This window comes from Akebia trifoliata, chromosome 4, assembly GCF_017979445.1.
Source record: "Akebia trifoliata isolate Shusen 1 chromosome 4, ASM1797944v1, whole genome shotgun sequence".
In the NCBI taxonomy this organism is placed as follows: domain Eukaryota; kingdom Viridiplantae; phylum Streptophyta; class Magnoliopsida; order Ranunculales; family Lardizabalaceae; genus Akebia; species Akebia trifoliata.
Genome location: NC_141378.1, coordinates 15595890 through 15609616, shown reverse-complemented (window position 1 = coordinate 15609616; position 13727 = coordinate 15595890). Strand labels below are relative to the sequence as shown.

At 36.1% G+C, this 13727-nt stretch overlaps 2 protein-coding genes across 2 annotated transcripts; one reads left to right on the top strand and one right to left on the bottom strand.

The window, feature by feature from the left end:
* LOC147404107 (autophagy-related protein 13b-like) lies at window positions 1-3782 on the top strand. Its single transcript, XM_086439955.1, has 3 exons — window positions 1-1749; window positions 1864-1982; window positions 3192-3782. Exons 1-3 carry the CDS (start codon window positions 787-789, stop codon window positions 3517-3519), a joined length of 1410 nt encoding a protein of 469 aa, XP_086296081.1. The 5' UTR covers window positions 1-786; the 3' UTR covers window positions 3520-3782.
* A 1891-nt stretch (window positions 3783-5673) lies between these two features.
* On the bottom strand, window positions 5674-12842 carry LOC147404106 (ubiquitin interaction motif-containing protein). The gene is made up of 7 exons (XM_086439954.1): window positions 12180-12842; window positions 10808-10886; window positions 9635-9789; window positions 8101-8227; window positions 7757-7942; window positions 6898-6969; window positions 5674-6768 (listed from the first exon to the last, which is right to left on the bottom strand). The coding sequence occupies exons 1-7, from the start codon at window positions 12587-12589 to the stop codon at window positions 5938-5940; spliced, it is 1860 nt and encodes a 619-aa protein (XP_086296080.1). The 5' UTR covers window positions 12590-12842; the 3' UTR covers window positions 5674-5937.
* Window positions 12843-13727: the final 885 nt, after the last annotated feature.

Below are 13727 nucleotides of genomic sequence, written 5' to 3'. Positions count from 1 at the left end.
TCTAACACACATTCTCTCTATCTCCTTAACAATCAAGGATGGATTAACAAAGCAATTGCACGAAAAAACCTTGATGCTCAGAAGAGTAGACTTTGCAAACTCCAACCTGCTCGCAAACAAAAGAAATCTTCCCTTTCAAGAATTAATTTTTTGAGTCAGCTTTTCAAATCAAGGAGAACAACCCCTAAAGGAAAGTCTTGAAGAAAGTAGTGAGGCCCAAGGAGTGCAGTTTATGATCGGTTTAACCGGTTGAGAATTATTGACTTTAGGGCGATTCGACCGGTCCAAACCGGACTCGACACCTTTAGACCCGATAAAAAATCCGGTCTGTTAAACCGTGTCTTCCTTGTTCCTTCTGCTCTGTTTCCTCCTTTCTGTATAGTCTTTTAGAAGCTGACGGAAGACTTCGAAGTTCCTTACAAATCGGGACATATCCGTAATTATCTTACTTGTTCTCTGTATCCTCAACGTATTCAAACCCAACCAAATTAGGGTTCTTCAAATTATAAAAATATATATATATATATAAACAAAAACATGTAAACGGTACTCTCTCTCTCTCTCTCTCACAAAATCTTCTTCTTTGCGAATTATTTTGGAGTTGAAGTTATAATTCGTCTGATATCTAGGGTTTTCTCTGCAAAACTGTTCGAGTTCTCTCTCTTGTTCAATTAGAATTCTAGGGTTTATTGGTTTCATCTTATTTGGTGAATTTTGTAGCTTTTACTAGAGAATTTCAAGTTTTATCAGTCATGAAGCAGTTTATTTAGATTTTTAGTGAGAATTATGGGTTCTTCATCTAAGACCAATCTTCACCCGGAACTAGCAGAAATGGAGAAAATAATTACTGAGTTCTTCGCCAAAGCCCTTCACATAATACTTGAATCAAGGTCTCCTTGTTTATCTAGGCGTAATTCTTCGTCTTTGAGTGTCAACAAGAGGGATAAATGGTTCAATTTAGCCCTTCGAGAATGCCCGGAAGCTTTAGAGAATTTCGATCTCTTTCACCAGAACAATCTCCAACCTATGTTTATCGATGTGGTTCTCGCTAGTAAACCAATAAAGAAACTCTCTTTGAAAGAGAGGTTTTCGAATTATAGGAATTATGGGCAGGACAATGGAGAGAAGATTATAGAGAGATGGGTTGTAGAGTATGAGACTCGAAAGAGTAGAGATTCTAATTCTAGTTCGAGTTTGAGGGGGAAGAGAAATGGTGGTTCTGATTCTCACTCATTGTACAAGAAGTCAATTATACTGTTAAGATCGTTGTATCTAACTGTTAAGATCTTACCCGCCTACAAACTCTTTCGTGACCTTAATTTGTCGAACCAAATCAACACATTTTGCCTTGTTCATAGGGTATCTTCTTTTGTTGAGCCATTAACCCATAGAGAGGAAGCTGAGATGAAGAAATTTGGGTTCACTCCCGTAGATACTTCTTGTTGTAGGCTTCGTCTGTCAGTGCTGTATCGGCCAACTCTATTGGATGTGAGGCTTGAGCCATTAATCCCGATGTCCACACAATTTGTATCTGATTATGTTGGGAGCCCTACAATTGATCCCCTTTTGAGGTTTCTTTCTCTTCCTTTGGTGCCACATGGGTCCGAAAATCACCCATTTCCATTGTTACCCAACAATAATGACCCATCTCTATCTCCTCGTAGCGGCTCAAGGATGGGTGGTTCTATTCATAATGCTAGAGCTCTTAAGAGATTTGGAGATACTCAGAGTGATGCAACAACACAGAAGGTATTGTGTTGTTAACCCCTTTTTCATAGCCATGACCTCTGAGCTTTTACGTTTTCTTTTATTCTTTTTTTCAAAACTTGTATGCTTCATGATGCCTACTTTTGTCTGCTTTAGATGAATTCTTTGGAGAAAGATGAAATTGGAAATCTTTCTAGAGCAAAGATATCGGCCAAAAGTTCAGCAAGAATTTCACGTGTTGTGGATGATGATGATATATGGGATCCACTTACTAGGTATGATTCTTGAACAATCATTTATTGGTGTTCTCTTATTAGTTTACTGATATTTCCTTCGCTGCCTGATATTAACTCCTCATACATTTCTTTTGGTTGGTAAATCATCACCATTACAGCCTTATTCCAAAATTGGGGATTGATTGAACAGATCCTGTTCATTTAATGGTCCAAAATTTGTCTTTTGTTATTACCAGTGGTTCGTATTTGCTCTCATTGCCTCAATCCACGTTCTTTTGGGTCTTCTCATTCATTTTGAACTTTCAACGTTCATGCTGCTTTAACATTGATTGTTCATTGCTCTTGAGTAGAAAAAGTCCGACTTTTATTGGGATCCTCAAAATAAACTCATTTAAATATGCTCGTAATCCCAAATTATATGCTCACAAGTCAAAATAGCAACCACTTTCCCCATTATTGTTTTTTGTGAATAATGACATCCCTCCAGAAACTACAAGATTCGAATTGGATGGTAGATATCTTGGTTTATTTCTCATACCTTTAGAACAGTCTCATGTTTTGCTAATTAGTACTTATTTAATGCTAATGAATTAGTATGTATTTAATGCTGATGTAGTCGAACATATGGTTGTTTAGGGTCACGAGTGGGTTGGATAGCATTGCGTGGTTCAGTGGTTGTTTGGGTTGAAGGTCTGAAGAAGTATAATGGCATTAGAAAACTTAAATGACCTTCATTTGTTCAAAACTGTAATAGCCTTGAAGGTGAAAACACCTTGTTAGTCAAGGAAAAAACTTTGAAACAGCCAACCCGCTTTAAAATTTCAGTAGAACCCCTCCCTTAGATTACACATGGTGTCTCCAATGAGGTATCTCAAATATTAGCAGAAAAGTAGGGGCGTGAAATAAATTAAAAAAGACACATGTCATGTTTTGGTGAGGGTTCCTCCAGAATTTTGAAGTGGCCTGCTTCAAAGTTGGACTCGTTAGTCAACTCTTGGAATAAAAAATAAGCTTAAATTCACTTCCTGATTAATAAAATAAATTTGTGTTCGCATAATGTTTTTTTGTTATAATTCGAAGAGTTGTATTTTGGTCCCTAAATTTGTGTTCACATTATGCTTTTTTTTCTTTTCTTTTTCAAAGAATTGAATTTGTACTCAGTTAGTAAAGGGTTTGTCCAACTTCAAATTTTTGTATCGTATTCTTGAGCTGTTCAACTCAACTACTGTTTATACATGGTGCTTCCAGGTCTCAATCTTTTGATGGCAAAGGGCAATTCAATGAGCCTATAGAACGTGGAAGACTCCCACTAAGACAATCCCAAAATGCTGCTATCGGTTCCCTTGTGCACATGTTACAGACAGCCCCACCACTCTGCCAAAGCTCCTCAAACTTGAACAAGTCACCACCACAAATTTCCAAACCTGAAACTCGGAACAAAAGCATCATAGATCCTGATGTGAGTTCAACATCTTCTAGGTTTCTCACTTTGAAAACAACTGCCAAAGCATTGGAAGAGCTTGGAAGTTACAGAGAGATGAAAGATTTGCTGCTTAAACAAGGTCGTGGGTCTTAGACATTTGCTTCAATTGTTCATACTTCACATATATAGCGCACACACTGAGGTATGTGTGGTGGGCTCTCAAATCTCTCTTGGAACAAATGTACATGCATGCATAGAGTAGAACCAACGACAGGATTGCCCATCTCGATCACTTTCTATGTTTAAAACACTTTAAATTATTTTGCCCTTTTATGAGTGTATATATATATGAAAAAGGAAGTATGATTTATGGGATGCTTTGGGCAGCCATGACTTATGTAGAGTGTGTTGTGCCTTTTCGCTTGCGTTCGTGTGTGGCTATGTTTGGCTTACTAGGAGGAAGATTGTATATTGATCATCACTCTAATGCAAACCTCCTCATCGCCATAGAATGCTAAAAAGATAAATAAAGAGAGTTTTTATTGCCACACCAACTTTTGCTAAAGCCACCCCAATACATATGTAAATCACCAAAGAATTAGCACACATCTTGGGGTGGTGTTAGCAAAAGTTGGTGTGGCAATAGAAGCTCTTTAAATAAAAGGGGGAGAAAAAACTCACTGAACCAATCAATTTTTAATATTTATGAAAATGGTCATACACCTGATTTGGTAATAATTTGTTTTTACCAACGCAGTGTTGAGTGGTCGGATGATCCGAGCCTGACATGAGCATATCTCGCAATCACTAATAACAATGTTTTCTCCATTCAAGTTTCAATCACTGATTGGACGACCAAGACTATTCTTCAAAATTTTCCAAAATTCACCGAAAAATAGATTGGACAATTAAATCAATGACAATTTATTGATTAATCACTAAATATAATATATCTATATAAAATACCTTTTATTTTCTATATTTTATTTTGTTCAACATTCAAATCTCAAGGACAAATACTTTTTGAGGTTGAATGTAAAAGGATTTGGGTAAGAAACCCAAAAACATCATTTGTATAATCCTCAAAATTTTCCAAACTTTTGAAGAAACTTTGATACACTTATACAAATTAGATGAACTGAACCGCTGCCAAATAATTCGGAATCGGAACTTGGTTACTATGGTTAAGATTGCCGATTTTCAGTTTATGATCTTTTGCCCAAGATTGGGCCCACCAAGTGTGATGAACAAGTGAAAAACATAGGATTGGTGTCATTTGGTGCACGGTATGTTTGATTGCAAAGATTTTCAATTTCATCGACCTTGAAATCTGTGGGACAATAACCATGGAAAATCGGAGGGAGTGGAAAAACGAATTCCACCCTTTGATTGCAACCTCCCTCTGACTAAGAGAGAAAGTGTGGCAAACAGAGGAGAACCAGGGCAATGGGCAATCCTGCAAACAGAGGATAAGAAGAAAGAAGACCAAGAACAAGGGAAGAGAGAGATGGTTCAACCTTTTATTGCAAACAGAGGATAAGAAGAAGACCAAGAACAAGGGAAGAGAGAGATGGTTCAAACTTTTATTTCCTTCTTGACATGCTCTGCTGTAGAATCGGATTCGAGTTTTCCTTCATTATTGTAGATGAAGATCTGGATCTAGTTGTTCGTTATCTGATAGTTTTACAGATGAGAGTTGCAGAGAGGCTGAAATGGAGGATTTTGGTACAGTGGAGAGAAATGAGGGTTTCTACGGTGGCAAGAAGGAGAGAGAGAGAGAGAGAGAACTACAATGGAGGGTTTCTGAAGAGAGAGAGAATGGTTGAGAAAGAGAGAGTGTACGGAAAATCAAGCTGGATTTCAAAATCCCTGGGTCAAGGTGGGAAATCCAATCCCTCATGTATTGGACATTTTGTTTAAGGTGGAAAACCATTTTCCACCCACAATCAAACATATTAGGGGAAAATATAAAGGAAAATGCTGAAGTAACACTAAAATTGAAATCGATTCTCACATTGCTGACGTGGAACCATAGATGTTTTTCATCGACATTCAAGTGAAAAGCATCTATGGATATGTGTGCACCTCCTCATCAGCAATGCAAGAATCGATGTCAATTTTAATGTTACTCCAGCATGACTCACATATAAATCAACCTGGCAAGAAAACATTAATGGAGAGAAAACAACTTGCACGTATCAGTGAAGATTCAAGAACAAAGAACAGAACCAAACCAAAAAAAACATTACAACTAGAAACTGATACCAGAAACAATCTACTTTTTATTAAAGACCTGCAAAGCTTCCCTAGTAAATAAGAATCAAAATCAAATAAAAATTGCCTTAATTATTAATAAAGTTTCAGGGAATTGTTTCTTCCCTTCATAAACTAACAAGGGAATAAGAAGATTGTGAAAAATTACAGCAATTTACTTCAGAAATGTGATACTCCTCCCTTGCTGACGATGCAGTCACTGTAAATAATTGAGCCTACTTCTTACTCTGCTTCTCTTCAACTCACTTTTCTATCCATCTGTGTTTCCTACAACAACAGCTTGTAAAAAAAATCCACTCAGACTATACTTGGGGGATCTCCAACCCAATTGCATATGGCTCGGGGCCACCGGGTTCTAATGCAATCCACTAACGGTGCATGCTGAGGTGGCTCGGGCTTTGTCACTTCAATCGCGGTGTCTTTCTCACTAGGACCGTCCCCAGCTGAGCTTGGAGGCAATGCAACACCTGTCATAAACTCAGCAGGTGTCCACCTCAGGGGAACTGAAACCCTCAATTTCGAGAGCCTCGGTCTCTGCAACGGACTCTCACCCCTCGATGTAGCTTGGCTGCCACTCAACACCGACTTTGCAATCCCGTTAAAATGGTAGAGATCAAAAACCTTCTTGCCCATCAGTCCTGTTGAGTCCTTCAGACCTCCCAAGCTCTTATCTAACTCCAGCAAAACTTGCCAGAATTCGGTCCAAACTATGAAGCCCATACTGCAAAGTTGGTTGAGCTTCTCATGTGGGAGGTTAATACTTGTTTCCCTTAGTACATGACGAAGACCTTCTATGCTGACAAAACCTCCTCCTCCGCTCTGATCTTGAGCATCAAATGCTTTTCGAATCTGTGACTCCCGCACTTCAAGTTCGTTCTCATCTTGAACACTAGTCTCAAGAGCGAAAAGAACAGAGTAATGGGACTCGCTTCCAACAACCCAGATCGGCCACTTTGGGAATTTCAAATGCTGGCCAACCTTACACAAATAGAGGGATTCCAGCAGAGTAAGGAATCCAACTTCCACACTAGTAGGTATGCCCTTCAGACATATTCCACCATCTAAATTCATTCTCCCATCAAACACATTGGGCACGGCTTGTCCACAAAGCAATAGGTTCACAATTTCCTGTTCAATACGAAGCAAGGGCAACATATGCATTATTTCCTGATTCAATCAAATCCTAGGACATGATTTAAATGCAAACTCGTGCATGAAAACATGATACATGCATCCTACAGTGACATGTATGAATACCTGTGAGGCGTGTCCAAATGGAGCAGTGACTAATGGTAAGCTAGGATCATCCCTATCAGCTTGAGCAAACTCCTATTACAAGAAACACTTTCACTGCATTAATAACAAGGTCTCAAGCAACAAAAGAACATCAGCTCTTAGCAAAAAAATTATTCAACATAACAAAGTTGACAAGCCAGTGCTATAAAGTATAAACATGGAAAACTTATATTTCAAAAGCATTGATTATTTGTACAATTAAATAGTAAACATAAAAGAAATGAGAATATATATACACACGCATACACATTTTCTTTAGTAATAGTTAAACAATATTTTATTCAATATGCCCCTAATAAAGAGTTTACGGTTGAATGGTAAAATGGCCAAAAAATGGCATATGTTGGCTCAAAGGTCATGGCTGTAAGGAAGAAAAAGACAAATTCAAAATCTAGAATTAACATTCATTATATTTTATTATTTGTAGGATTTTCTGGAAAAATGGCAGCCCAAGGATTGGCTCACAGCTCTAGGGGTGAGCCTCATTAATCATTATTAGAAAGAATTCAAGTTTTCTCTTCAAAATGTAGTATAGATAACAATAGAATTAAAAGATGTTCGTATTCACTTGCATGAATTATATAGACGTCATCTCCTATGACAAAACTTGAAAACTATACTAAACATGCCTAGTTAAGAAGATGAATTGGAGATTAGTTGGAATAACTGATTAATACTGTCTTTGTGCCATAAGTTTCAATCCTAGGTTGTGTGTATACACACTAATCCATCTTATAAGTCAAGCTATGAAATCACAAGTGATAATACAGTCACTTGGAGATTAGTTATAAAGAGAGCTGTTCTAAGCTAAAAAGCATACCAGTCCACGAGAAAGTAGAGCAGAAATGAGGAACAACATTGCTCCCAAACGACTTCGGAAAATAGGAAGCACTCCCATAAGGTGATGGAAAGCATTCATCTGTGAAGTGTATGCGTTGACTCTTAGATGATTCTGGAAGTCAGAAGCTGATTCAATATGAAGACCATCCAAGGCTCTTGCAATTATCTGTAGACACAACATTGCAAGTTAAATATAAGCAAAATAAACACGTAGATAAATGATGATTCAGGATTCAGGAAGGAGAAAAAACACTGATGTGTATCTGGTTCATTACCAATCAATGTTGCTAAAAAAACATCAAAAAATAACTAGGAAGCCCTCACCTCATCATTCTGACCCTCTCTAGACACCTCCTCAGGACGATAACTGGGAACATCGAGAGTTACAATTACAGCTCTTTTCTTACTTCCACATGAAAACAATATTTCTACCATACTTTGAACCAAAGCTCTGCAAAAAGTTCAGAAGGGATGTCAACATGCAGAGTCCTTTGAGGCAATAGATTATTGAAAGCCAGTGTTCAAAATGACACAAGAACATCATACGATTAGTCCATTATACGATGACAGATCAATATAAGTTCATGTTAAGTAGGCAATATAGAAAGAATGTTTTAGTTAAGTTGCTACACATTGAAATCATATATAAACAATATAAGAATAACAGATGATAACAGTTCCTGAATAAATTAAAGATTCCTTACATAACATGTATCTGCACATGTCTAGCTTGTGGATTAGGACACACTGTTCGACCTGGCAAATTCTTAGAAAATGGAATCCTTGTAATATAGCTATAAGCCCATAACATAAGTATCACAGAATACAAAACAACTGGAATTCCACACTCAAAACAGATAAATGTTAATTTGGGTTGAAAGTTCTGGCAAATTGTAACTTGAAACCCTAAGTAGAAAATTCCTCATAATCCCTGCTATCAAGAACCCGTGGATCTGGGTCGCAACTAAATGATGGCTATTCTCTAAGAAAGAGCATTTTGTTGTGTCTTGGAGAAGAATACTTTATGCAGCTGGACAGAAACACAAGAGAGAGCAGAAGATCTTATGAGTATTGCAAATGTAAGCAAACCACTTTCTCCAAGAAATCAAATACACAGGAAACAAAATTCACCCCCGTCCCAAAGAAAAATAAAAAGTAAAATAAAAATAAAGGATAGGACATTCCTGCACCCCGAGATCACTCAGGAAGAGCTCTATAAATGGTTATGAACAATCATGTGTGGTTGGAAAGCAAACAATAAAACTACAAATCATCAAAATTAATGTCAGTATCTCTTGGAAGTTTTCAGAAGCTTTATGGAGAACAAACATTGATGTTTTGTCCTATTTTAGTAACATGTAGTAGTCCATTTGATACCTGGTCAGCATGAAAGGGTATCAAACTTGAGAAAAGAAATATTGCAGTATTCAAATTAAGAGAAAGAATTGTAATATAATTAGATTTATAAGAATTCCGTTGAACTGTGCTGTGTGCAAATTTCAGGCCATGTTAGATGGCACAAACAAATCCATAGCTTGGTACAACAACATCACCCATAATAATAATATTCAACGAACAAAAATTTCTCCATCAGGCAAAAGAGATTTTTTTTTGAAAAATGAACACACTAGGATTTAGCTGGGAAAAAATGGGAACAAAAGAATGATCTTATAGATCACTACCAACAAAGGCAGATTGTTGAGTTCCTTAGAGGTTCTATTAATTTAAAGGCCTTTCCTGAAATAATAAAACTTGAGATTTTAACGTAAAATTCAATACCAAATCAAATTTTGAATTTGATCATAACAAAGTTTATATTGATATAGGGTAATAATATTCTTATGAGTAGGATAATCACCTTGACTTTCCGTCTTCGGTCAGGGAACCAAAAGCATCCAATGAAACACATTCACTCTGGGAAAATCTGCTTGGCACCAATTTTTGTGATGGCATGTCGGCTGTGTTTTTACCTAATTCCTCCGGAAGAAACAATAGGTATTTGAGGATAAATGCCTGTATAGCCAAGCAGAAATACGGTTAGACAAATTTCTATCTAATAAATTATGAAATGGTCCAAAAATTATGAGCGACAATTATGAGAATAACTGTCATGATAATAGGAGCGACAAAATTATAGAACCAAAAATATCACAGACATCATTATGTCAAAAATCATAACACAAGACTAATTCTATTGTTTATCATCTCAGCAACCAAAAAGTCAAGTGTGGGAAAAAAATTGTAAGCATGCTGTGATGATGATATGTTCCAACAATAACCCACAGCACAGGAAATAATTAAGAATTTCAGAATTCAAAGAATAAACAATGACAAGGTTGTATAAGCACCTAGAGAAAACCTTGAAAAAAAAACCTTAGTGATCTGTGAGAAGACTTCTCCTTAGGAATCTTGAGGAACAGTAAGTGCAGAGGTGAGTTATCATTCTATGCTCAAAACCTTTTTTTCCAATAGGTAATGCTCAAATTTTCATAAAATCCTGACCTACAATCACCAGAATCACCCTCTCTACGGTCATAATCATTGATCATCATCTCCTTGTATCTATTTCCTTTTTCGTATCATTGTCTCGATATTGGCACTTACCCATCAGATTTTCAAAATCTTGCCTCAAATTCTTTATCTTTGCTAGAGTTGGTTTTAGTATTTTAGATCTAATACTTATCATTGAATACTTTGATCAAGCGTTAGACAATTAGGATCGTTGAATTATTCAAATAATCCTCCTAACATATAATGAATCAGACTAAGTTAGACAAATCTGGAAAATAAGGAATTTAGTGTTGCACAACAAAGAAAAGTAGACAAAGACGCACCAATGTAATAACTAGGTTAAAAAGAAACTAGAAGTCAAATAAAATCATCCCCATGTTGTTGCAACCTTACTAAGTTTCTTTACTATTTTCCAAGGTCTAGTAACTATCAGATAGCATCTACAAAACACAAATAATAGACAAAACATTAAACGAAACATCCACACGCCAAGCTTAAAAGTAAAAAATTGTGACATTACTTGTATGGTTGCTAGCACCCCACAAGGGCCTCCTTCATGTTGCACTAGACCCATACATGTTTCTTGATCAGAGCTAAACCTATAAGAAATGTTTTGCATAACATTAACAAATAAACTCTAAACATATGAAATCAACTGTAGAGGAATAAAAGTACATAAAGCCGGAACCAGGAAAAGAGAAAAGAAAATCTGAAGTATAACCAAGATCTCTAACAGCATGATCACCAAGGACGCCTACTCCAAAACTTGCTATTGTGTTATAGACATTAGCCAAGACAAGGAAAAGATCCCTGTAAAACATATGTCATACGGGATCAGTGCTTGCATGATTCTAAGTTTGGTCTCAGATGCCTCGTCCAAGGCATCTTGGTATGTGTGCTACCTAGAACAAAACATTTGGGACTCATCTCACTTTTTCCCGGACTGTCTTGGTCTAGTGGCCGTGTGGAGATGAACATTTTAGATAGCTCAGATACTCTTCTATTTGAATTTTGATAGCTCATGTTACAAGCAATCCTCACTTGTAAAAAGGAAATTTTCATCTTAACAGTTCGTGACATCAAAAAATTAGATAAAATAACATGTGAGGCACAAACAATCACATCCAAGCGAATTCCCAATGCGCAGTTTAATTTAGTTTTGTTTACTATTATAATGAGAGAACATGGAGTAGAAGTGGTTCGACACCAAATTTTAGATCCCACAAATGCCCCTACCTTTACATTTAAACTTAATATAATTAGGGTCATTTTGGTCAAAAACCAAGAAAATTGCAATCGGGTGTCCCTAAAGTCATGTTGATTAGTTTCAAAATTACAAAAATACCCTTTTCACTATGTAATCTTCAAAACCACCCTTTGATTAATATTTTACATAACAAATTAGCCCTTTAGACACATGTGCTTTGCACATGCCACCTTCTGGTAGTAATAATATGTGAACTAATGAATACCTGGCAAATTTTTTTATGAGTATGTCCAGCGATATTAATCTATAATGTTATAGGCATGCATCTTTAGGGTTTGCAAAGATGACCATTTGGAGAACATCATCTATGTATCTAACATGAAGTACATAGCATGAATTTTTTTCCCTAGGAAAATGTAGGAGTAACTCATACAAGTGACAAACTTCGGAAAAGTCAATTGAGATGCTTTGAACATGAACAACAAAAGCCAATTACAACCCCAGTTAGCAGGAATTGGTAAATTGAGTACAAAACTCACTTATCTGATGGAGAATTGAACACCCCATAACCAATAGAAATTTTTTTTTTTAATTTTATTGATTTATTTGTTTAAAACCCTTCAAATTTAAAAGATACCAATAACAAGTAAATATCAAAACAACTTCAACATCTATAAATTCATACCTGATACCCTGATTACTCCATTGTGCCAGAATTTGCTTTGAAACGCCATTCCCAAACACCATCGAAAACAATTGTTTTGCATCCTCGGCTGACAACTCTTCCCCAAAATTCAAAGTTTTTCCCTTCTCTCCCTCGCAAACTGCCTCCTTTTTTCCTATTAAAAGCTCGGAAACATTGAATTTCTTCTCGCTTACCTTTGAAACAGAAGCTCTGTTTGCCGTGATCATTCTCTTCTCTGCAGCTGCGGCCATTATTTCTCTCTGTAATTTTCGATTTTTTGCATCTGAAGACTCTTCTGGACTTGTTGAAACAACCGCATTTTCTCTTGGTTTGCTTCTCTTGGCTTCTGGTGGAGAATGAAGACTCATACGCAACGCCATACGTAAGTCCTCTTGTTCTTGATCCGCCATTAAAGCTAACTTCAAATTTACAGCTCTCTCATATCAGAAAGAAATCGAATTTTCGAATTTTGATCTTGAAATTAAAGATTAATATCAAGTAATTCATGAATCATATAAGAAATAACGATTTAATTGGGTGAGAGAGAGGGATCAAAATTCAAAAACGAAACCCTAGAAAATTCAAAACACCTAGAAAACAGAGAGAGAGACGGAAATTAACTTTTTGATTTTTTGGGGGAAATTTATGTTAGGGCGTCCGTACGCCTTGAGAACGGGAAATGTAATAAACCTAACGCGAACGTTTTTTTAAATGACTATTAAGTTCTTATCTATTTTAATTAATCACGCATAAATGTGAAAAAGTCTTGGCCATTTTGTAGAAAGAGGAGGGATTAATTCGGAAAATTGTACTTTATTAATAAAACTAATAAAACCGCCATCTAGACTTTTAGTTTTTATGGAGGGCAACCAGTAGCGGAGGATCATGGTTTTTATGACTCGGACGAGTCATAAAGCTCGAGGTACATCAAACCATTTTAAATCGGTCTATAACTAATTTTGAAATATATATATATGTTAATTTAATATAAATGTAAATATTTAAATTCCTTAAATCAACTTTTTATACAGACCAAAACCACACCAATTGACTTGGTCGGCCAAACTCTCTGAGACCAAGATGACTCACATGGGTCAACTCGGCCCCGGACAAGTTTTGAAATAATGGATAGTTTGAAGAAAGCTAATTTGGTTAGTTCTAATTACAATTTGCTTTGAATAACAACAAAACCTTATTCCAAATATTTGGGGCCCATTAAACTAATCATATTCTTTCATTGCACTTTGTCCAACGCCGGGTCTTATACTTATCAGTTAAGTTAAACTAGCAAAAATAAATAAATAAAGAAGTTAAGCATGTTTACTATTAAGTATTTTTAGTTGACAATAAGAACGATATTTGGTATTAAAAAAAAAAAAAAAAAGGCATTGTGGTTATAATATTTTCTCTTGAAAGATGGAAATGTGTATTATAAAGTATAAATGTTCCTTTTCTATCTTAGATTTTCAAAAAATCATTACTTTTGAATCCATAGTTTGTGTAAAAATCTATTAGTTATACTCTCGTTAAGTTGCCACCTAAACTTTA

Coding starts and splice junctions, on each gene's coding strand:
- LOC147404106 (XM_086439954.1), bottom strand. CDS start 12,589: ATGGCGGATCAAGAACAAGAGGACTTACGTATGGCGTTGCGTATGAGT. Junction 8,228..9,634: donor ACCGAAGACGGAAAGTCAAG/GTGATTATCCTA, acceptor AACTTTTTGCAG/AGCTTTGGTTCAAAGTATGG. Junction 7,943..8,100: donor GAGAGGGTCAGAATGATGAG/GTGAGGGCTTCC, acceptor TTGTGTCTACAG/ATAATTGCAAGAGCCTTGGA.
- LOC147404107 (XM_086439955.1), top strand. CDS start 787: ATGGGTTCTTCATCTAAGACCAATCTTCACCCGGAACTAGCAGAAATG. Junction 1,750..1,863: donor GTGATGCAACAACACAGAAG/GTATTGTGTTGT, acceptor TGTCTGCTTTAG/ATGAATTCTTTGGAGAAAGA. Junction 1,983..3,191: donor ATATGGGATCCACTTACTAG/GTATGATTCTTG, acceptor TGGTGCTTCCAG/GTCTCAATCTTTTGATGGCA.